Below are 22,904 nucleotides of genomic sequence, written 5' to 3' on the forward strand. Positions count from 1 at the left end.
TGTGTATTGATCAGGGGCAGCGTTATTCTGTACTCCTGCATCAGCAACTGTGGCTGAACTCAGCGTTCTTGCAGAGAAACAGGAATTCATCTCAATGTGTTGAATTTTATCTCTGGAAATGGGCAGATCAGGTTTAAGTGACTATTCAAATGGTTGAGCTGGAGAGGAAGAAGCTAGGGGATGTGAGATGTCTTGACACACACAGTCTGTGCTTCAGCCCTTTGAAGGCTGCTCTATTCATGCTTCCACAGGCAGCAGTGCCATTTTCCAGCAGTTTGCCCTATGGTTTTGGGAAGTTTGGGGTTAGTTTCACATGGAATAGTTGGATGCTCTGCACACGGCCACAGTAATGCTCATCTGGGCATAAATGGGGACTGACTACTGTGCTTTGGCCATAATTAACACTTAGAGAAAGGAAACCTCTTGCAGGAAATGTATTTTGTGTTAGTTGCATGCTCAAATATTTGACCCCAATTTATAGTTTGGGAAGTAAATATACTACTGCTTACCTGGGCCTTTTTCCCCAAATACCTTCGGCACCACTATTAAAAATTAGTTATTGTATATTCTTATTAGAAACTTCCAGAATGTTGCTAATACTGCTTGAAGAGTGAGTGTTAAATCAAGTATTAGAGCATGGAGTGATAATTCAGAAATAAATTGCTTCCCCTCACCTTTAGGAGATACCAATCAAGTTACTGGATTGCTGTTATTAAAACAGTGAAAGTATACTTTAAAGTTTAGTTCCTTGAGTAAACAGGTTATAGGTATGAATGTGGGGAAGTTTTGTCCCAGTCTATTGACTGGGGCATGTTTGAAAGAGGAATCCTCTTCAAAAAGCACTGGGAGGAATGACAGGAAAGAGAAATTGTGGAAACCTGAAAGCTGTGAAGGAACCAAGATTGTTTCATTTACCTCCAAGTCTGAGACCAGCAAAAGAGACCAAACCAGTTGAATGTCTCGACATGAGACTTGGTTAAACCTGCTGGTCTAACAATCAAGACAGTTGTGGATTTAAGCTCATTAATGTAATTAGGATATGAATTCATGGCATAAATATATCATCTGGATCATCTCCCTCCTTTGTGTCATGCTGCAGATATTCCCTGTTTGGGTGGAGGAGGTTGTGCCCTCTAATCTCCCTTCCCCTGGGAATCTGCATTGATTGATTTGATTGAAACGTTTCTCCATTCATTATCCCTCTGTTTATTACTGTCATTTCAAAAGACATCTGCTAAAACTTCAGTGGCAGCAGTATTGATTTGTAGTCTTTTAAATCAGCTTAGGGTGGGATAGCAAGAAAAAAAAAAACGTTAGAGGTTCTTTCTTTTGGCAAAATCCTCAGCTATGGATTTTCCTGGATTAAGCCCCTAACAGAAAAACACCCTGTACATAATGAAGTGTGTGCTATAAGCATTACTAGGGTGCTGTAAAATGCAGATTTTTCAGATTCTGCTTATTTCTCCATCATCTTCCTTTGAGCTGATTCTCCAGTGTTATGGATGGCTTGGTTTGCATATTTAGGCATCTACACACCAGCCTAAAAACACTACAGTTGCCTGTTTTATTCTAAACTAGGCTTGTAAAAACTTATTTTATTTTTATATTATTATTATTATTATTATTATTAGTGGTGTTTTTGTTTCTTGTGTTTTTGTGGGTTTTTAATTAAATGAAATAGGAAATATTTGTTTCTCTTTCTCAGGAATTTCGAGTAAGGTCAGGAAGAAAAAATGTTTCATGATTCTTAAAGTTGTAATATAGAGCTCTACTAAGTTACATCTCCTGTTTTCTTAAAATATCTGATTTATTATTTCAGATACTTAATAAGCCTTGTCAGTTCAGTATGTTCCACTGAACTTGCAGCCAAACCTAGATGGTTTGATAAATTGTTTCTTTCTTTAAACCTTGTGTTGACTAAATCTTTATTTGATGCTTTTTCCTCTATCTCTTTTTTCTTTTTTAAGCAATTGCTAGTGGAAAAAATGCTGTGTCCCTGATCTCCTTGAAGAGCTAAAAAGCCATTTGGCTATGCTAAGGTTTCAACAAATCATATTTAGATTGCTGACATTGTTTTCATGGAAACCAAATAAATTGGTGCTTCCTGGGTTTAAAAGATGTGTTCATCTGGTGTGTATTTCATGTAGGTTTTTTTTTTTTTTTCTTCCCTCAGAAATATTTTTATGGTTACTTTGCTTGAGGCAGTAAGCAGACAGTGATCTTTGTGCTGTGTTTTGCTTGTAGAAGATACCTGCTTATAAAAGATGCTCTGGTTTACTGCAGATGACCACACCATGGGGTGGTGGCTACATCTAAATGACCAACTCTGCTGCGACCATGTCTTTGTAAAAAGAATGAATTATAAAACTGGAGATATTTCATTGAGCAAGTAATTAAACGCAAAGTTATGGGGGAAGCTGTTTTAATGTCAGGCACCCTGACAGGAGTAAGATTTCAGTGTGTTCTTGTACATTCATGATGAAGTGACTTGGCTCTCTGAGGGAGGATCACAAGGCTCCAGGAGGCACAGGCTGATTTGACTCAAACCTTTCTGAAAACGGAATAGTTGACAGTTATGAATAAAGTTACTTAACAGTCAACTTCCTGTGGTTTACATGCATTTCTGAATCAGGAGGAGGCTGAAGGGCCACAGCTGAGACAAGTATATTCCATCTGAACAAAAAAGGGCATCTTTCTCAAGCATTCAAAAGGGACTGTTTAAAAATCCTGTAGTCTGATATAAATTAATAAACTTTAAAACAGCCAAAGCACCTCCTATAACACCAGAAGGTCTCTGAGGCTGATGTGTGGGTTGTTCATTCTGCTGTATTGGGGTGTGCTCAAGAAGTTTGCTTTATTGCATTACCTCAGTATTCATTTGAGATGTGTGCCCAAGCCTGTGCTGAGTTTTGTCCTTGGCATTTTTGGGCTGTACTTGAAGTGCAGGAGAGGGAAGTGGGCAGGGGATGAGTTGGGCTCCATGGCATGGTTGGTTCCTGCAGTGTCATTGCTGGCCTTCAGAGATCTGCATTTCCAAACTGCTCAACTGTGCTAATCACTTCAAAGGGTTAATCTGCATTTTAAAAAGAAGGTTCACCTGTGGCTGGTTCAAGGCTATGACACAGAGCCATAGGATGGTTTGGAGGGACACCTGTCACTATCCCAGGTTGCACCAAGCCCTGTCCAACCTGGCCTTGAACATTCCCAGGGATGCATCATCCACAGCTCTGGGCAACCTGTGCCAGTGCCACAGAAGCCTCAAAGCAAAGAGTTTCTTCCTGATAACCAATCTAAGCCTACTTTCTGTCAGTGTGAAGCCATTCCCCCTTGTCCACTTACTCCAGACCCTTGTAAATAGTTTTTCCATCTTTCCTGTATATTCCCTTCAGGTACTGAAGGCCATAGTTAGGTGACCCCAAAGCCTTCCCTTTTCCAGGCTAGACATTCCCAATTCTCTCAGCCTTTCCTTGTAGGAGAGGTGCTCCATCCCTGTAATCAGCTTGGTGGCCTCCCCTGGATTCCCTCCAACAGGTCAAGGTCCTTCCTGTGCTGGGGGCATCACTGTATTTTTAGCTAATCTTTAAATTTCCGTCCTATGTACTCACAGAATGTGGGTGTGAAGACAACAGGAGTGTAATGGAGAACTGTGGGGGTTTTAATGGGGGCAGATCCTTCAGTTTCTCCTTTCTGTCTAGATTTTTGCCTTTGGTGTGGCTCCTCTGTGGCATGACACCACAAATTGATTGCTAAGCAGCCACGTGGCAGGGCTGGACATGGTGAGCCACACTGGCGTTAGTGGGACAGAGTGGGGAAACCCAGTTTCTTTTTTCCAGTCATTTTGGGTAAACCAGAGAGTTTACAGTTTGTCAGAAGGGAAATTTTAGGTGACAGCTGTTGAATGCAGCTATTTAAATATGGTCACTGTCACGGATTTACTGAGTGGGAGCTGGTTTTCTCTCTACCAAAAAAAAAAGCAGCCTAACACAGAAGCTGTCTTTGGGGCTTTTGTTGTACAGGGATGTGAATGGATCCTTTTCTAACTGATTTTTAAAAATAGATGTCATTAAGGCTTCCCTCGGTTGTTGTGTGCTGAGTTTTTCAGTGTTTCTCTTGATTATTGGATAAAATAAAAAACTTCACCCTTTGGGAAGGGATTGAAGCTTGGCTGCTTTGTAATGCTACCTCTTTGAAACTTGTTTAAGTGGGTCAAAACTCTCTGGTTCTCCAGTAGTGCATTCTGATAACAATCTGTTCAATAGTGTCTGTGGTTAGCAGAGCTCAGTCTGCTGATAGCAACATGTCCAGGGCAGACAGAAAATTACCACTGGTCAGGGCCCTGGGTTGTGGCTCTGTTGTATGGATGGGTGGCTGGAATGGGATGGAAGAAGAGATGATGAGTTTGAAGCTGTTCTAGGTTTTTAATTGGTATGCAGATTGGTAAAAAAACAGTGAATGAGCAGCTTCTATCCTTGGTTGCAGAGTTGAGTCATGTCCACATTACTTGCTGTCTGAACAGATTTTTATGAGGGGAGAACCCAAGCAGCTGAGCCCGTGGTGTGGAGGAGGGAGGCTGGAATGTCTGTGCTTAATGAGCTGTGTTATGTTGTAACTGATGGATTTAATAGTTCAGTCTCTTCAGTTTCAGCAGGGCCACTTTGATGTTTGTGTGCCATTGGCTCTGGCAGGTGCCAGCCTAGAAGTGGAGTTGGCATCTCAGTGTTCCCTGGCAGTGGCTGCTGTTGGATTTGTGGCTCTGCAGTGTTGCTGTCGCTGCAGGCCTATGTATTCTGCATTTGTGATTTCAGGAAATCCCCTCTTTTGGAAAGCTGCTCGTGGGGATGTTTTGTGACCTTTCCAGGCTGTGGTTTGCTCGTCTGCTTGAACTTTTTGATCTGTTGCAGTAGCTGCAAGCCCTGGGACCTAAAGGAGATGTAGTAACTTCCACATTAACTGCAGAGTTAATGGGTCTTTAGGGAGTAGGTATTGCTGTAAGTCATATAAAAAAGCTGTCTAGGATTAAAATGCATGCTTGTATGCACACACACACAAATTCAGCCTCTGAGGCCCAGGTATTCCAGAATAAATACCTGCACTTACTGAGTCTGAAATCTGCTTGATTGGTATGTAGCCAGCCCTGTGGGGAAGGGAAGGTTGCCAGCTCCTGTTGGCACCTAAAAAAGAAATTAAATCTGACCTTAAATTTTATTTTGCCTTAGCATTTGGCTACAGACAGTGGTTTTAGCACAAGGAAGGCCTGAATTCTGATCCTGTTAGTTCCTTGGAAAGCTTGATGGATTCATGCATCAGGGTTGTTAATTTTCTGTGAAATAGGAATGCTCTTCCCTGTACACCTTCCTTAGAGGATTGAGGCTAGAACAGATGCTGGAAAAGATACAGTTGTGCTGTCACTGCCAGCAGTTGCTGCTGTGTGCTACTAAAATGGTGTTCCTGCTGCAGGTTGTCACCCCAGAGAAAATCAGGACAGCTGAGCCAGACAAGAGGTAAAATAAGGTATTGGAGGCGTGTTGGGCTCTCTCCCTGCAGGTGTGTTGAGCACGAGGCAAGTTCCAACCAGAGTCCCAGTCTTGCCTCATTAAACATTGACGTTCAAATTGCACACTTAAAGGTGTGGTATCTAACTTGTATTATGTAATTTATTTTAGTGCCTGGAAAACTTGCAAAGGGTACCTTGCTGATGTGTCTGCCAGAACCTTTTTTGGTCTGTTGTTTACCCTGCTCTGCTCAGGGTAGATGGTTACATGACACAGTTGAATAGTGAGGTTTATATTTTCCCTAGCTAAGTTTGCAGAGTTCAGTTTGAAGTGAGGGGAAGTCATTATCAGGGTGTAGTTCCTGTCCTAATTCACTTGATTAGGTGTAGTCACCTCAGCCTCAGATGCTGCTTGATTTTCTCATCAAGGAGGCTCAGTCTGAATTCCTGCTCCTGCACCTGCAGAGTGGAAACACAGGTGGTTTCTTTTCTGCACTTACTGTAAAATGCACAAGTTACAGCTGGTAATTAGGAAGGAAGGAAGATTTGTACTTTGGTGAGGATGCTGAGAACCTTAAAGCAGTGCTTTCCTCTGCAGTAAATTCCATCAGTGCATTCCTATTGCAAGGGAAGTCAGGTGCAATAGCATCCATGGAAGAATTCCTCCTTAATCCCAGCACCCTGATGGAGTTCTGCAGGGATGACTGTGGTTCATGTTTACCATGAAAAAATCATTAGTTCCACATTACCGGAGGGATTAAAAATTGCAGTTACCCTTTGCCAGGACAGGGATAACTTGAATCCAGAAGATAAACCTGGATAGTAAATATGATCTCATGCACAGCAGCCTGGAGCTGTGCTCATCACTCAGAGTAAGATGTTCTGCGCCAGCTTGGTGTGTGATGGGAAACTTGAGTGAAAGGCTTTGTCCGTTGTAGTTTCTCATCCTCTGTTCTGCTCATCACTCGCTGTGCTCCGGGGAATTACCTGTGGGAATGAGTCTTGTGGCACTGCAGTATAAATGAACTTTTCTCTGGTGATTAATCCCTGTACCTGAATGCCTGTGTGTGCACACTCTGCAAAGCCTCAGAGGAATTGAATGTTTCTTTTCATAATGAAGGTGTGGCTGCTTCATTGATGCTCCCTGTGGATAACACTTGGATTTATTTATCAAGTCTAAACTTGGAAAGAATGTGACTATTATAAATGTGCCTTTTATGCTTTTAAGCTTAAATATTAACTGGCCTAAGAATAAATCATCAGTTGTATTCTTGGGATAGCTGCTTTTAAAAATGGCAGTGATTAAAGCTTACAATGCTTAAATGTAGATTTCAATAAATTATCTGGACTTCAGAATGTAAACCATTGGGATCAAGGACGTCGCTTATTTAAATAACTGTTTGATTTGTTTTTAGGGGGAATCTGTAAAGTATTTCTTGGACAACTTGGATAAACTTGGAGAACAAGTAAGTCCTTTTTTATTTTTCTTTCCCGTCTTGAGTTTTAAGTAGTCTTTGTGATCTCTGGGTTTTAAATAGATGAAATGTAATTAATGTCTACTCCAATAACTTTATCTTTAGTTCACTTGGGCTGTCGCATTATCTCAGCAGTTCATCACTGACATGTCAAAAACACAGGGCAATGCAAGGACCAGGAGACTTTCTGGAAATAAACCTTCTGTCAAAATTGAACAAAAAAACAAGCTAAAAATGTTTGGCCAGGCAGGAGACTGTTAAAGTAGCTTTTCAACATTAAATGACATCCAAAAACAACTGGCTTTGGGTTACTTGTCCAGTTAGGAACTCGTGAGTTAAATCAGTCATAGGTCAGTGGCACCTTCCAGCAATATCTACTTTAAGATAAACTCAGTAAAGAATAGTCTGTTTTCTCTAGAGAAACACCTGAAATTTCTGTAGAGCACTTTTTTAATAGAACTGTTAATTAGCACTTGAATAATGAATGTATCTGCTGATGCTCATCAGTTGTGGATTGCAGGAATGGCATGTGGAAAAACTGCCTTTAAAACAAGAGTTTTAATATTGTGCTTGAACTCTGTGGGGAGGCAATTTCTCCATGGTCATTCCCAGCTGATGGTAACAAATGAAGGAATCCAAACCACTTCAGTGAAACCCTGTTACATCATGCTTCATTTCAATTTTCTTTTTAACAGATTAAATTTTAAGCCAGACTATTTTTCTGCTTTGAAAAAAGCAGAAAATTGTTCTAACTAAAGCACTGGTGGTCATTGTGGTCAATGATGGTCACCCAGAACTCTGGCTTGAGATCTCCAGCATTTGGTCTCTGAATTTGGATTCCTACTCTAATGAACTGCTGAATTCTTTGCCAGTGGTGGATTTCTCATGGTCTTTGAATCCAATGCCTTTAAGTTTCACAGGGCTTGGATTTTTCCCCAGCAATATCAGAGTTTTTCAACTCCATTTCAAAGTTCTTCATGGAGAAACTCTGGTCCATTCTTTGATTAAAGTGTGAAACTTAGTCAGTAGTTGGGTTTTTAAATATTTTTATACGTAAACACACTTAGTGCAGGTCTGATGTTGCTGTGGGAGTGCTGTGAATTACAGCTTTCCTGGCTTCAAGTTGGACCAAATGGTGTTGAGAATCAGAGGGACTCATCAGGATCTGCTGTTGTAAAAATGTTAAGTCTTTGAGGAAAAAAGCACCAGCTCAGTTCTGTTAGTGAAAGATTTGATAGGTTCTTCTGGTTTATTCTTATCTATATGCAAGATTGGCTAACGATTGTTTCCCCAAACTGTAAATAAAAGTATTTGTTCTTATCTGATGCAACTGGGCTGACTTGCAACTAAATTGCTTATAAACACACAGATCTGCAATTCACGTGCCTCTTGCCAAAAGGGAGCTGATAACAGCACTGAGGGAAAAGAACTTAGTGTTCAGATTTAATCAGATCAGCAAAATAAGAGTATCTGACGGGCAGACATGCGTGGGATCTCCTGGATTCCTTGCAACTGTGTGTTGCTATTTCGACTGCCAGTGCAGACTGTATGTATCCAAAATACCTCACAGAGAGACTTGGCTCTCCACCTTGTGATTGGATCTTAGTCATGCCTTAAATTGTAATTTGAACTCGGCAAACAGTGATGTGATAGCCAAAAGAGCTACTGATAACCAAAGGAACTCCTTTAGAAGAAGCAGACTGAAGTGGATTTGAGGAAGGGAGATAGGAAAACAAGGAGGAAAGCACATGTTCAAATCAGTATCGATGTGAGGATGCTTGAGGGGAAAAAAAACCCACTTATTGACAATGGCAAAACATTGAAAGAACTTGGAAAAATCAGTGCCATCCAATGAAAATACCTGATGCTGCAGTCTTCAGACGTGAAGAATGGGATCATTACTGGGAAAGGGGCAAAGCTGCTTGTGTTCCAAGGATCTGGGCATGAGGGAGAGAACATAACTGTCCTTCAGAAAGATAAGTGAAATACTGTGAGGGTCCTGGGAGTGGTTATGTTTGGTCTCCTGGAGCCAGATGGTGGCTGGGTACCAGCACTGAACTCACAGGGCCCTCATTTGCTGCCTGTTGGATCACAGTAGCCAATATCCAGGATAAAACATGGAATGGGTTGGGTTGGGAGGGGCCCTGAAGACACCCAGTTCCATAGTAGGTCTTCTCTGTTAAAAAGCACTTGAAAGGATTCTCTTTGTGGCTGCAAGTGTGGAAGGAATTTTCAATGAGTAATGGTACTCATAGAGGGAATTTGTCAGGAATTCTGGAGATAAGCTCCTTGTTCTTAAAAGCTTTACTGAATAAACATTACAGGCCAACTCCCTGGAGTGTTTGCTTTGTGCCCTTGTTTCAATATTGAAGGTGCATGTGGCTTTGCCTATTATATTAGTTGGGTTTGTTTACGTAATTTAGTAATTTCAGTCACTCCTGAGCTTTCCTAAAACTTTTTGCTTTTGTTCTGAGAAGTTGAGGCTAACTTCCTGAAGAAGAAAAGAATATATACTCCCATGTGGAAGCTGGAATGAGAGTTGAACCTGTGATACTCTTCCCTACTTGCTGACAGTCAGCTTTGTTCAAAATCCCTTCACTTGTGCCCAGTGACATTTCATACAGTCCCTGCACTGCTTGTGCTGATTGTTTTCCTCTTTGTAATTTCAGTAGAAAAGACCCAAGATACATTTAACAAAGAGAAAAGTCTTATTATTACCCTTTAAAGTTGTTCATTAATCAGACAGGGAGGTGTCAGCACCTCTTCTGGTCAGTTTGGAGGGAACTTGATGTTGCTTTAGCAGTTCTCCTCCCCTCCAGATTTTGGTGCTGTGAGGTTTGGATGTGTAACAGTGCTGCAGCAAAGGCTGCAGGGTGGGGAGCCTGTGCTTCAGAGCTGCTTTGTAATTCGTGCCACGATAAAAATCAGTGCCTTAGTCATGGGCAGCTCAGGAACAGGAACCCAGAGTTCAGACAAAGCCCTCTCTCTCTAGTTTCACTTTGGAACTTACAGAGCAAAGCAAAGTGATCCTAGAGTTTTTGGAATGTTGCACTAACTCTGTGATTTTTAGATTTTATTTTTGTGGTTTGAACTTGCCCAGCTGCCTTAAACTTGGGATAAAAGTTCTGAAATAGCTGTGGTGCTGTGTGCTTGTTCCCCCACCCAGCTGACTGGCTGGATCAGACTTTCTGAACTATGGTCTTACACATCTTTATAAAAGCTCCAAATGTGGGAACTGGCACTGTCAAAGGAAGATCATAGATCATTCACTTTTTAAGAAGAGACTGTAATTCCAAAACCTAAATTGCTCTCTGAAATGGTGAGAAAGGCTGGAAAAATGTGAGGAAGAGTTTCCATAACAAGTGAACAACAAGGTTTTAAAGTCCAGCACAGGCAGCTGTGTGGTAGAGATGCACTTTGCAGATAACAGAAAGACTTGGACCGCAAACAAAAGTGTAATTCTAGGCATGAAGAAATCCCCAATCTGAGTGTTGAATTTCATGCTGTCAAAAGCTGACTAATAAGAATTCCTCTTCCTGGAGCATCTACATCCATTGATGATGTTCATGTAACAATAAAAAAAAATAGTCTCTTGAATGCCTCTTAAATTCTGGGGAAAGGTGGGCAGGAGAACTTCAAGATAGAGCTGTCTGTGCCCCCCAGGCTAGAAAGGCACTGCTGTCCCCAGCTCTCAGTTTCTACTCACTGCACAGTAAATTTTGGGCAAAGTCAGGCAGTGTGAGCTCCCCAGTGTGCACTGATACAGCAGGATGCAAAGATGCGTGGCACAAACACAGGAAGTTGCTTAGGTTTTAGTTTTCAGGCATAATTGATTGCTTTAAAGTTATTTAGAGGAGCAGCTGGTTTGTTTCTGGAAGCAGTCATGCACTTTGCAGGAGAGCATGGAAGGAATAGAGATCCCACAGCTGGCATGGGATATCCCATAGTTACTGGTTTGAGAAAGCTGGTTTAGAACCCATTTGCTGCGTTGTAGTGTTGACAGCCAGCATTGTGGGAAGAGAGTGAAGGATGAAGTGATGCAGAATGAGGAAAGAGACTGGCATGAGGAATTGCTGGGTCACCTCCGAGGTTTGTTATGGGAAAAAAAAGCTTAAGTTCTTTGGGGTACATGTTCTGATTTAATATTGGGTGTGTTTCCTGCTTTGGGCTCCAGCTCTTTCCCAAAAGCTCCAATGTTAGCACGGGAATCCACCTCCATATCTTTTTATGGAAAACCTTGTTGTGTTCCTGTGCAAGCTGCTCTCTCCACTGCAGCTCATCTGTGCCCCATACCCGTGATCACACCCTAATCAAAACAACTCTCCTTATTTCTGTAGGATTACCTTCCCTCACAGCAAGACATCCTGCTGGCACGAAGGCCCACCAAAGGGATCCACGAGTACGACTTTGAAATCAAAAACGTCCCCTTCAAGATGGTGGACGTGGGTGGGCAGAGGTCGGAGCGAAAGCGATGGTTCGAGTGCTTCGACAGCGTCACCTCCATTCTGTTCCTCGTCTCCTCCAGCGAATTTGACCAAGTGCTGATGGAGGACCGGCAGACAAACCGCCTCACCGAGTCCCTGAACATTTTTGAAACGATAGTCAACAACCGGGTGTTCAGCAACGTCTCCATCATCCTCTTCTTAAACAAGACGGACTTGCTCGAGGAGAAAGTACAGAAAGTCAGCATCAAAGACTATTTCCCAGAGTTCGAAGGGGATCCCCACTGCTTAACAGATGTCCAAAAATTCCTGGTGGATTGTTTTCGCACGAAACGCCGGGACCAGCAGCAGAAGCCCCTGTACCACCACTTCACCACTGCTATTAACACAGAGAACATCCGGCTAGTGTTCCGTGATGTCAAGGATACCATCCTGCACGACAACCTCAAGCAGCTGATGTTACAGTGATGTGCAAAAAGACTGGTTTATTTTCAGTAACTCTTGTGTGTTTTTGTTTTTTGGTTTTTTTTTTTAACTAGAAGTTTACAGCAGGAGTAGAGAAATCCAGATCCTGTCAGACTTCTTGATATGTGGCTAAAAGCTGCTGCTGAACACATTATTGCCAATTTCTGCAGAAATTCAGGCTTAATCTCTTCCAGTGTAGCTTCAAGTTGACCCAAGTTGTAATTTTATAGCAGACCTATGGCTAAGTTACCTGTAAAGTGGTAAATTTGACCTATTACGAACATGTGTATTATCCTAGAAAATCCAGAATTCCAAGCTGAAACTTCAATGAAATCGTTGCAATTATTAGACTGTGGCGGTAATTTAAGGTGGGGAGGGGGAGAGAGAAACTTTTCACATCTAACTTTATTGTAAAGACTGTGATACCATAGCTGACTTATGATTTCTCAGGTCTATTTTTGGTTAGAAATCCCATCAAATCCCTTGCTGGAATCATCTCTCTGAAGCGCCGGTTCCCGAGTGTAACGTGCTTCCTGTTTAAGGATAAATCATGGCATTGGGTTGGAATAGGAGATGCTTTAAAAATACTTCAGATCAGGAGTTTCAGACATATCTATCAGGAGGTGCTGAGTCCAGTGAGGAGGGATTAGTGGTTGGCACAGTACACGGATTGACTCCAGAGGCATCCACATGTCCTGGAGCCACGGCAAAGCACAGAGCACTCTGATCAATCCTCTTGGCATTCTGGTGTGGGAAGGGGGGGAGCAAGCTCAGCTTGTGGTTTTTTTTTTTATCTTCACTGACCAGGTGTTACCTGGAGGTAGCAGATGTTACCTGTGGGTCACCTGTTCTGGAAGCGCTTTAACTTAGCACTGGTTTATTTGAACTCCCTGCCTCCTTCCCAGGTGCCTCCTCTGAGTCAGGAGCATTTGGTGATGGAGAGAAGGACTTGCAAACCTAAGTGCCTCCTTGTGTTCTGTCCTCCTCTGGCATTTTCAGTGGCCTTATGAATTCCCAGCAGAGGCCTTGTGTAGCTGACACCGTGCAGATGAATGTTTTCTTCTGAAAAGATTAAAGATCATGTCCCAGCAGAATGTGCTTCAGCTGATGAGGTTCTTTCTGAGACTTTCCAGTTGGGTCTAAGCAATCCTAAGTGTACTTGAGCTAAATACGTTGCACAGCATCTTCCAGAGTGCTGCTTGTGACTGTTTTACCCAAAGTCCTTTTGCAGTTTTGTTTAATTTTCTTATGGGGGGTTGTTAGTGTTGCCATGTGATTAAAAAAAAAAAGAAATTATAATAATAATGAAAAGTAGTGAAAATAAAGTAATCCTGATGTGTACCCCACAGCACACTGCAAAAAAGAGAGTGAGATTGTGATATAAAAATCAGTGTCCCTACTAAGTTTCTCCCAGGCTGTAGTGTGGTGTGGGCAGTTCAGCTGCCACTTTGCCCCATGGAATTGGCCATTTCCTGTGGATCATGCTGGTGGCCAATCCTTGAATCCATTTTTATTCTCATCCCACGAGCCGGGGGTGACATGAGGGGTGTCACTGCTGGGAGCAGTGGCCCTGCCAGGACATAGGAAAACTGCCTGTCTCCTGAACTTAGCCTTTACTTACTGTGATTGTAAGTTGTATTAACATCTCTGTACCTCGTTCTCCTGGCAGTAGAAGGGGAGTAGTGTATTTTTATTTAGTTAGGTGCTTTGAAAGACCTCTATTTTTTTATATCATCCAGTGAATAGTCATAGGTTAGTCTGCGATTCTGGCCATCAGGCACTGTTTGGGGAGGAAAGAATTCTGAAAAGAGCTTGGGAGAAGTCACAGTGCAGAGTCTAAACATAATCCCAAAGTCTGGATGCAGCACTGATGTCAGGAGGGTTAATAGAATCTTGGATGGGGATATTTAATGTAGATTTTGCCTCTACTGGAAATGGATTATTTCTGATTTGGTATGTTCAGGTTATATGTGAGCAATTCAAGAAGGAGGATGAAGCAGAGACCTCAGGAAAGGCTGGCGAGGCTCTTTCAAGGACTGAACAACACACCTGTGATGGAACAGAGGTTCTCCTTTGGGCTATAAATGCTCCATGAGCAGACACAAACCTCTGGTGGCCTCCAACTCCAGTCTTGGAAAGCAGAAAACAAATCCATACCCTTGGTTCTCAACAGGAGGAGGAGCTGGCCTGGTTTTTCTTTTGCTGACAGTTGTCTGAACAAGTGTCTTTTCAAACAGAGACTATCTGTGATTAAAAGAGTTGATTTGGAGAGGTCTGCAAGTAGGTGCTTTGGAGAGTGTCAGACCAGATGATTGCAGAAAAGACTAAAGACTGGGAGGGGATGATAGGGTGAGTACCAGGGATTTGTCTAAACTAATTTATGTGAAGTGTTGATGAATTTTTTGTCAATGGAACCTGTTAATTTACTGAAGATCCTTGAAACTGATGTCAGTCTAAGGATGGAGCCAGGATCACCAAGGGCACTGGGCACTTCTGACCTTGGCTAAAGTGGGGAAATCCTCAGCAGCTTCTCCCCAGACCCACCACAAAAATCCCTGTTCTGAATCCTTTCAGATCACTCTCCTGTGAACCCCAGGGCCTGTGAGAGAGCGAGGGGGGCCCCAGTGCTGGGTCACTTGTAGGCCCTGGCAGATAAAGCACTATATGAATCTCAGGCAGAAATGAATTGTTTTAATGAAATAACTGAGTCAAATCACTTGGGTTTCCCACTCCCGGTTCATGAGAGGAGTGAGGCAAGGCCCCTGGATGTTCCTGTTTACATGGTCCCTGTGTAACCCTACAGCCAAAAACCCCAAATCAATGCCCTTGTCCATCTTCAGGCTCACTCTTCATGAGCTCCCTGAATGGAGCACACCTTGGACTGATGTATTTTCTGTTAGATTTGTTTCTAAATGTCATTTGTTTCTAGCAGGACATAAATCTGGTACAAGAGCTGAAGGGTTGATGCTCTGAGCAGGCTGAGCTTTGTCCTGAAACAACCAGAATTACAGTTTGCTGATGAGAGTGAAGCTTCCTCATGGAAACCAGTCTGTGGTACAAGGTTGGGGTGTATTCCTAGTGAAGGTGGAAAGTGAAGATAGAAAGTGAAGTGTCACAGAAAAATCAAGTTTCCCAAAATTCCTTAGTTCTCTTTGCTGGAGTGAGCTGTGTTCTAAAGATCACTGACTGTATGGAGATAAACCACTGTCCTGTACAAGCTGTACTTGAAGGTGAAATTGGTGTTTTAGTGACTGTTCCCTGCTGCAGAGTGTTCAGCTGAGATGATTGATACCTAAAAACTGTGGCTGTTCATCAGGGCTTTAAAAATATTACTGTTTTTCTTTTCTGTATATTGTACGTGGGAGCATAAGCCATCAGTTTGTGTGAAACTTCAGCTTTCTTCTAGAATAACTGCTCTTAAAAAGAAAAAGTCAAGTTGATCTCAAGGCTGTTTATGGGGCTTGTTTGTGAGTAGCTTTAAATTCAGCATTTATCCAGCAAGAGTGATGGGGTGGGTGGGTGGATGTTCCCAGGCTCCTGACCCTGGGCTGATGTTCCTGGTGGATCCCAACCCCAGCCTGAGCTGTCCCTCATGCCCATCAACACCCCCCTGGCAGTTCCTCTTCCATGACTGTTGCAGAAGGTTCATTTTCCAGCACCACTCCTGTTCCACACCCTCGGGAAGTCTCCTGCCCTGCAATCGTTCACCAGTTCACTTTACAGGTCTTGTCTCTCTGATGGTACCATTAAAGTAGTTTTTAATTACACAGCATTGCAATACAGTGCCATTTTGCAATTTCTTTGCGTTGTACTTGAAAATAAGTTGAATTGCAGACTATTTAAAACCGCTTTCCTGCGCTTTCAGTAGCAGTGAGAGCTTACCTTATGTGAAGCCTTTATGTAAAAATATATTTTATAACAACCTCATAGATCTTTAACAAAACCAAGATTTGTATTAGCTTTGTATAAATGTTTGTGGCTTACAATTTTATATGTTTAACTTTTTATAAACTTTCCAGGGACTACTTTTTATTGTAAATTTTTTTTCTCTCCTTGCTTTAGTTTAAGATTGGCAATAAATTATTTCTAAGGGAGGTCTTAGAAGAAAAAGCATCACTTCTTTTTTATAAAACGGTTAAATCAATTCATAGTTTCAAACCTCTTTCACTTGCTTGTACATTGCTCTGTACATACTCTCCAAAAGCGTTGCCTTTCAGCTATTAATATTTGCCTTGTGTACAAAAATTACTGACGATGAATAAACATATACAGCCTCACGTTGGTATGATGAAATAATTCTTTCTGTTTAAAAATGAGCAGAGGCAGCCAGCTGACTCTTTGTTGGTTGGCAAAGCCCGCCTGGTTTGCTCCTGCAAACACATCTTGTGTTTCAAATGAAATATGTAACAGAGTCAAACAAACTTGGCTCAAAAGGCTCCTCCAGGTTCTGCTCGGCCTGAAGACTTTGTCCTCGGCAGGGAGGCACCAGGAAATTGCTGACTTGCACTTGACAGCCAGTTTTGTGCTCAATATTTAATATATTGATGGCACTCGGGTGTGTTCTGTGACAAACCTCAATGAATTATGGATCTTGATATAGCAGAGTTGATTTTGGTGGTTTTTTTAGCTCTTTTTGACTAAGCCAGCCTCTGCTTCCTGAAGAACAGGCTTACTGGCTGCAGTATGAAGCAGGATTTTTCAACAAAACATTAATTTCTCATCAGTTTCTATAGGCCTGAAATGCTTTATTTTCCACAAGAGCCCTTGGATTTGGCTGGCACTCTGTGGACACGAAATCCCCCCAAATACTCGGCCCAGGTCATCCTTGTTCATGGACTTACAACTCAGCATTAGTGCTGGGGCTGCTGACAGGAACACAGGAACTGCAGGAATTCTCAGTGTGGGTGGGTCAGAGCCTGGATGCTCTCAGAGCCACCTCTGAGCACTGAAACAAGTTCAAAACCTTCCAGATGCCCTGGAACTCAGCTCCATGCAATTTGGATTCCAAGTCCTGCCCGTCCCTTTTCCACTCTGGAAAAGTCACACCAGCTGAACACTCTGGTGTTCCTCTGACTTTGAAAGTCCAGGTTTTTTTGAAGCCTTTCTTCTTTTTTTTTTTTTCTTTCTTTTGCATCCCATTTCCTGAGATGCCACCTGAGGAGATAAACCAAACCCATCTAGAACTCAGTTTAAGTCACGTTTGTTGGGTTTTATAATCCAGATATCACAAGTGTGATTGCATCACTTTCACCTGGGCTTCTGCTGAACCTTTTGAGGACTAAAGCCTTAAGCAAAATGGTCTAGTGCATGGTGTCCCTGCCCATGGCAGAGGTTGGAACTGGATGAGCTTTAAGGTCCCTTCTGACTCAAACCATTCTATGATTCTATGATAATTCTATGAAATAATGAATAACAGATAAATAGCTAATTTTTCTTCTTAGGAATGGGTTAGTAGTGTTGGGCCATCCTGGGCTCTGATCACCTCACCACGCTGATGTGCTGGGGGCTGAAGTGGTGGATAGAGCAGAAGTGGGAAAAAAAAGCACATTCCAGGATTTACTTCAGGATCAAGTGGAGTTTCTTCATGTTTGCAACACTTTTGATTTACTGAAGCACCTCGTTGTGTTTCAGTGCTGTATGTAGGCTGGGTGTTCGAGCCTCTTCCTTCCTGTTAAAGTAACTCGGTGATTGCATAATAACTGACAGGGGGGATTAAAAATGCAGTGGGGCTGTGCCCAGAGTGTCCCTGGCAGCAGGAGCTGCGTTCAGAGCTGACCTTGGTCCCATTCCTTCCAGGGAGCAGAGGTGACCAGAGGAGGGCAAAGTGCTGAGGAGCAGCTGCCAGGAGAGAGATCCCATGGGGAATCCAGCTAGAAATGGGGCAGGAATCTGCTCTGGCACAGATCCTGCTGGGTTTGCCCTCTAATCCAGGTGGTGGCAGGAAGGTTCTTCTGGCCCCTCCACCTGGTATAGACCCCTTGTGTTCTCCACACCAGCTGAACTGCTCTCAGTGTATGTGAAATGGGAATTACTTGATTAATTTGATAAGAAGATGGATCGAGTCCCACAAGGCTCTGCAGTAATGTTTTATTTGTGCCTAAATTCAGAAGCTCTTGGATTGCCTTTCACTGCTTTCTTTTATGCACAGGAGGGGCAAGACATTGGTTCCAGCTGGAGTGCAGCTCCCACAAACAGCGTTTTCTGGGCTCTGGGGTTCCTGCACACTACCACTGCTAAGAGCAGCTCCTGCAATTTCCAGTTGAGCCCTGCTGTGAAGTGCATGGACATGGCAGAGCCTGGGCTCAGCAGACAGGCAGCAGATGACTCTGAGATCAGGAATTGAGGGCAGAGCAGTCCCTGCCCCTTCGTGCAGCTGAGCTGCTGCCCCAGCCCAGCTCTGCGCAGGGAGGCAAGGGTTTGATTAATTGCTGAGCACTGGATCTGACAAACCTGCATTTGGGGCTGCCACGGTTCTTGCAGCACCAAGCAGTTAATATTTAAAGGCTGAGCACTCCCAAGCTGTGAGCAGCAGGTCGTGTTTGCTGCTCCTCAGGCAGGGAGGGCTCCAGAGCACTGCAGGGGAAGGCAGGAACACGTTTGTCAGCAGATCCAGGACGGGGATAAATCCCAGTGCTCTGCCTGCATGGCTGGAAACGTAGTGACCCACTAAGATGATGCTGATCAGTGAAGACTGGTTTTTATTAATTTAGGACTTGCAGAGCAGGAGGAAGCACGAGATCCTTTGCATCCAACAGTATCCAAAATGAGTTTTTCCCACCCCCAGTATTCAATACTGGATCCTGCCTCTATAAAAGATGCTGATGCCCTTCTCAGGATTCTGCCCATTGGCAGGTGACATCTTAGAGCCCAAATCCCTGCCTGATATCCAAATCTGTGCTATCCAGCACCAGGCCAGCCTTGGGTGGCTCTCAGCCAGGCTGCAGGAGCTGTGCTGTCCTCTCTGTTGCTGCCTGCAGCCTGGAACACAACCAGCTTGTCTGACGTAGCAAAAAGCCACCTCTTCATCAGATCCAGAGGGGAAGCAGCAGTGGAAAAATGGAGAAAGACTATCTAAGATCCTCATTCCCCCAGACAGCCTTTGTGCTGCTCAGGGGCTGAGTTACTGTTTCCAAGCTGACCATATTCCCTGTCAGTGAACTCTGGGAGATGACTCTGGTGAATAACTCACCTCCAGGGAGTGACCCCCCTCCTGCACTCCTTGCATCTGGCTGTCCCTGCAGTGCCACCACCACCCTCATGTGAGGTTCAGCTCCTCTCTGCACCCCCAGTATGTGCCTGGGGGCTGGTTGTTGTTTGCAGCTTTTATTGGAAGAAAAGCCAGCATCTATCAGTGATACTGATCTTTCTGGGGTTGCCTAGGCAGAATGTTTTGCATTTTTTCTGTATGAGCTGATTCTCCTATATTGATCCAGAGTCTAAGGGTGGGAGCAGCTGTGAATTGATTACTGTTTCTTGCTGTAGCCTCCATTTTCCCTGAAGAAAAGGGAAGAAGACGAAAGAACTTCAGTGCAATCAGCGTTTTCGCAGCGTTATTAACATCAGGATTTGCAGGGGCACAAATTGAGCAAGGGTTCGGCAGCATCAGCCTTCTTACATCATGTCTGGCATTAGCTGAAAAATTGTCTGAAATTGAGGGGAAAACTTCCTCTTTTGTCCTTGAAGACAACCCACTCAGACTGTCCTTTTCTCTTTCTCCCATGCCCACTTACAAAACGTGAGGAGAAAAAGGGGATATTTCTCATTTTATCCTCTGCTGTGCTCCACAAACTGCCTGGGGAAGGGACACCAGCCTGTGACTCTGCAGCAGAGGCCACTCCAGTCCCCCCTGTTGATGGTATTGCATCTTCTCCCACAGCAGGAAACCCTTCTGCTGCTGCTCCTCTCACCTCTGCAATACTCAAGGTGAAATATTATTGAACACTTTTTTTGCCAGCATGTGGCAAATCCCAAATCCTCCTCTTGTTTTCCAGTGAAGAGTTGGCTTTCACTGCACTGTAATGAAGCAGTGAGGAGTCATCTCTGCTGTTCTTTGGGAATGTCACTGGAAAAAGGGACATTTTTGCATGTGCAAAAGCAGCAGGTCTGTGGCCGTGTCCTTGTTCAGCTGATTGACACCACTGCAAGGACCTAATTGTGGTCTTCTAGTTTCTGGAGGGAGCCTGAAAGAGAGATGGGAAAAGACTGTTTGCAAGGGCCTGGAGTGCCAAGACAAGGGGGAATGGCTTCAGACTGACAGAGAGCAAGTTTAGATTGGATATTGGGAAGAAATCCTTCCCTGTGAGGGTGGGGAAGGCCCTGAGGCTGCCCAGAGCAGCTGTGGATGCCCCTGGATCCCTGGCAGTGTCCCAGGCCAGGCTGGACAGGGCTTGGAGCAGCCTGGGACAGTGGAAGGTGTCTCTGCCCATGACAGGGGTGGCACTGGATGAGCTTCCAGGTCCCTTCCAACCCAGCCCATTCCATGATTTCTCCCTTTAGAAAAGCAACCTCACTTGGCTGAACTGGCAGGTTTGATATATGGGAAGTATTTAGCCATTTATTATTCAAATTAATTGCCAGAGGGAGCTCCTCTCTGCAAGGCTTAGCAAGGTAAAGTGTTTTTCTCCCCTCTCCACAGCAGCAGGGATGGAATATGAAAGCACCTGGCAGGCATCCAGCCATTCCTCTGGAGCCAGGCTTCCCACTCCTCCTCTCCCTTCTCTTTTGCTTGCAGCAGGACAAACGCCTGTGATGATGCTGAGGGGAGGAAAACACAGCCTGGCACATTCCCTCCCTGCTGTGGCTCTGCAGGCAGGGGGAGGTCGGTGATTCCCTGGATGAGAGTGCTGCGAGCTGGCAACTTCCAGGGCCACCAGGAGAGAGAGAAAAAGCACCTGCAGAGAGCAATCCTCAGCCTAGAAAGGTGTCCCAGGTCTGTGGGATGAGTCACTCTGGGATGTGACCGGCCTGGCACTGTCAGTGAAGTGAAACCACTTCTGCCCCACAGCTGCCCCAGCTCCCGGATAAAGACAGGGTGGGGTGAGTGTGCTCTGTAAGATCCTTCCAGGAAAGGTCCAGGCTGTCTTCTTGCTAGGGACTGGACTCTCCAAGGCCCCTTTTTGGCAGGATTTCACCTGTCCCATCTCCATCTTCACATCTGTAGCACTGACAAAGCTTTGAATTAAATAACTCCTTGTTATTTGTTTGCATTTAAATAACTCCTCCTCCTTGAAGTAGCTCTTGGCAGCGGTGTGGGACATAACCCCACATGTTTGCAGTTCCTGTAAAGGAAAAGAACAACTAAAACCTCTGAAACGAAACTAAAAACTGAAGATAATGTCCCATTCCCACAGCTCTTTGCATCTCACATTTCTTTAGCACAGGATGATTTTCTCCTCCATCTTCTGGTGAGATGGGATTTCTGTTTATGGGGCAGGAATATCACCCCATCCTTATGTGCCAGTCTGTTTGGGACGAGCTTCTAATGCAATGTTTGTGAAAAATACTTCATTAGTAGGAGAAACAGATCTTTGCTTGGCTGACATGGGCAGATTATTGTCTGCAGCCAGTTCTGTTTCAGCCCTGTGTCAGTTTGAAGGTCAGCCCAAGCCATTGTGGAGGAGCTGGAGGGGCAGAGCGATGACCATGATCCACATTCGTGGTGCTGTGCCATGATCTGAGCACAGGATGGGTTCCAGGAACACCAGAACACTTAAATATAGCAGCTGTGCTTGCTCAGCAGCTTCGGGCCCAGCAGGCCTAAGGGGAGGTGTGAAATTCAGTCTCAATCACCACGTTAGCAACGTTCCTGAGAATTCCAGGCTCCCTCTTTTCCCTGGTTCGTGTCTCTTTGAAATGCTGGAAAAAGTAATGAAATTATCAGGGGGAAAAATAGAACATTAATATATGGCTATAGGAACCATGACCTAAACTCTTCCTTTGTCTTCCAGCAAACCTCACCAGGGTTTGGAAAAGCTTCCAAACACAAAAAAAGCATCACAAGTGAAAATATTGGAGCTCTTATTTGTTTGAATTTAATAAAAACCTCAAAGATCTTTTGGGTGTGTTGGGGAAATGCTGCTCCTGAGACACCTGTGCAAAACAGTAAGCTCAGAATGACTCTGGTTATAGAGGAAAATAGAGGAAAAATGTTTCCTAGGAAAATGCATGGAGGCAGGTAACTCGCTGAAGGGTTTCAGCTCAGGGTTGAGAGTGTGGTCATGGTGCATTGTCACTCACAATGCTTTTCCCCTCAATTTTGCAAATTCTACCCAAAAATCTCCTCCAGAAAGGGTGATGCTCTCATTACCAAGACCTCAAAGTTCTCCTTCCCTTGCTGCTGCTTCCCTGCAGGTCTCTTAAAACTTTTAAACGAGCTGGATTAATAAAATATGCTCCATCTCTGTCGTGCACACATTTTAAATTAATCATGGCAATCCCGCTGTGAGTTCACGCTGGAACAAACCAGTCCAGCACACCCCGTCCTCGTGTCCCCAGCCCGTGTGTCCCTGTCCAGCCTGTCCCCAGTCCCACGTGTCCCCACCCTGCTTGTCCCCATCCAGTATGTCCCAGTCCCACGTGTCCACATCCCCTGTGTCCCCATCCCATCTGTCCCTATTTGTGTGTCCCTGTCCCGCCTGCCCCCCCGTGCCGCGTTTCCCTGTCCCGTGTGTCCTCGTCCCGCCTGTCCCTGTCCTGCCTGTCCCTTCTCCATGTCCCTCCTGTCCCCATGCCCCGCCTGTCCCTGTCCCCTTCGTGTCCCTGTCCCGTGTGTTCCCGTCCCGCCTGTCTCTATGTCCCTCCTGTCCCTGTCCCTTCTGACTCTGTCCAGTGCGTCTCCATGCCCCGCCTGTCCCTGTCCCGTCTGTCCCTGCTCAGTGTGTTCCCATGCCCTCCCTGCCTGTCCCGCCTGTCCCTGTCCCTGTCCCGGTCCCGCAGCCCCTTGGGGGGCCGGCAGGGGGCGCGCGCGGGCCGCGCAGCCGGGGGCGCTGCGGGAGCGGGGGAGACACGGGCAGAGGACATGGAGGGGACACG

General features: G+C 44.5%; 1 protein-coding gene across 1 annotated transcript in view; it reads left to right on the forward strand.

The window, feature by feature from the left end:
- GNA13 (G protein subunit alpha 13) overlaps positions 1-16,150 on the forward strand; it is a 29,684-nt gene extending 13,534 nt beyond the window's left edge. The window contains exons 3-4 of the mRNA XM_083874420.1: positions 6,907-6,957; positions 11,304-16,150. Coding sequence (XP_083730546.1) covers positions 6,907-6,957; positions 11,304-11,876 — 624 coding nt within the window. The 3' untranslated portion in view covers positions 11,877-16,150. The remainder of the gene's footprint in view (positions 1-6,906; positions 6,958-11,303) is intronic.
- The last annotated feature ends 6,754 nt before the right edge of the window (positions 16,151-22,904 follow it).

Source organism: Zosterops lateralis, assembly GCF_965231275.1.
Source record: "Zosterops lateralis genome assembly, chromosome: 18".
NCBI classification, from domain to species: domain Eukaryota; kingdom Metazoa; phylum Chordata; class Aves; order Passeriformes; family Zosteropidae; genus Zosterops; species Zosterops lateralis.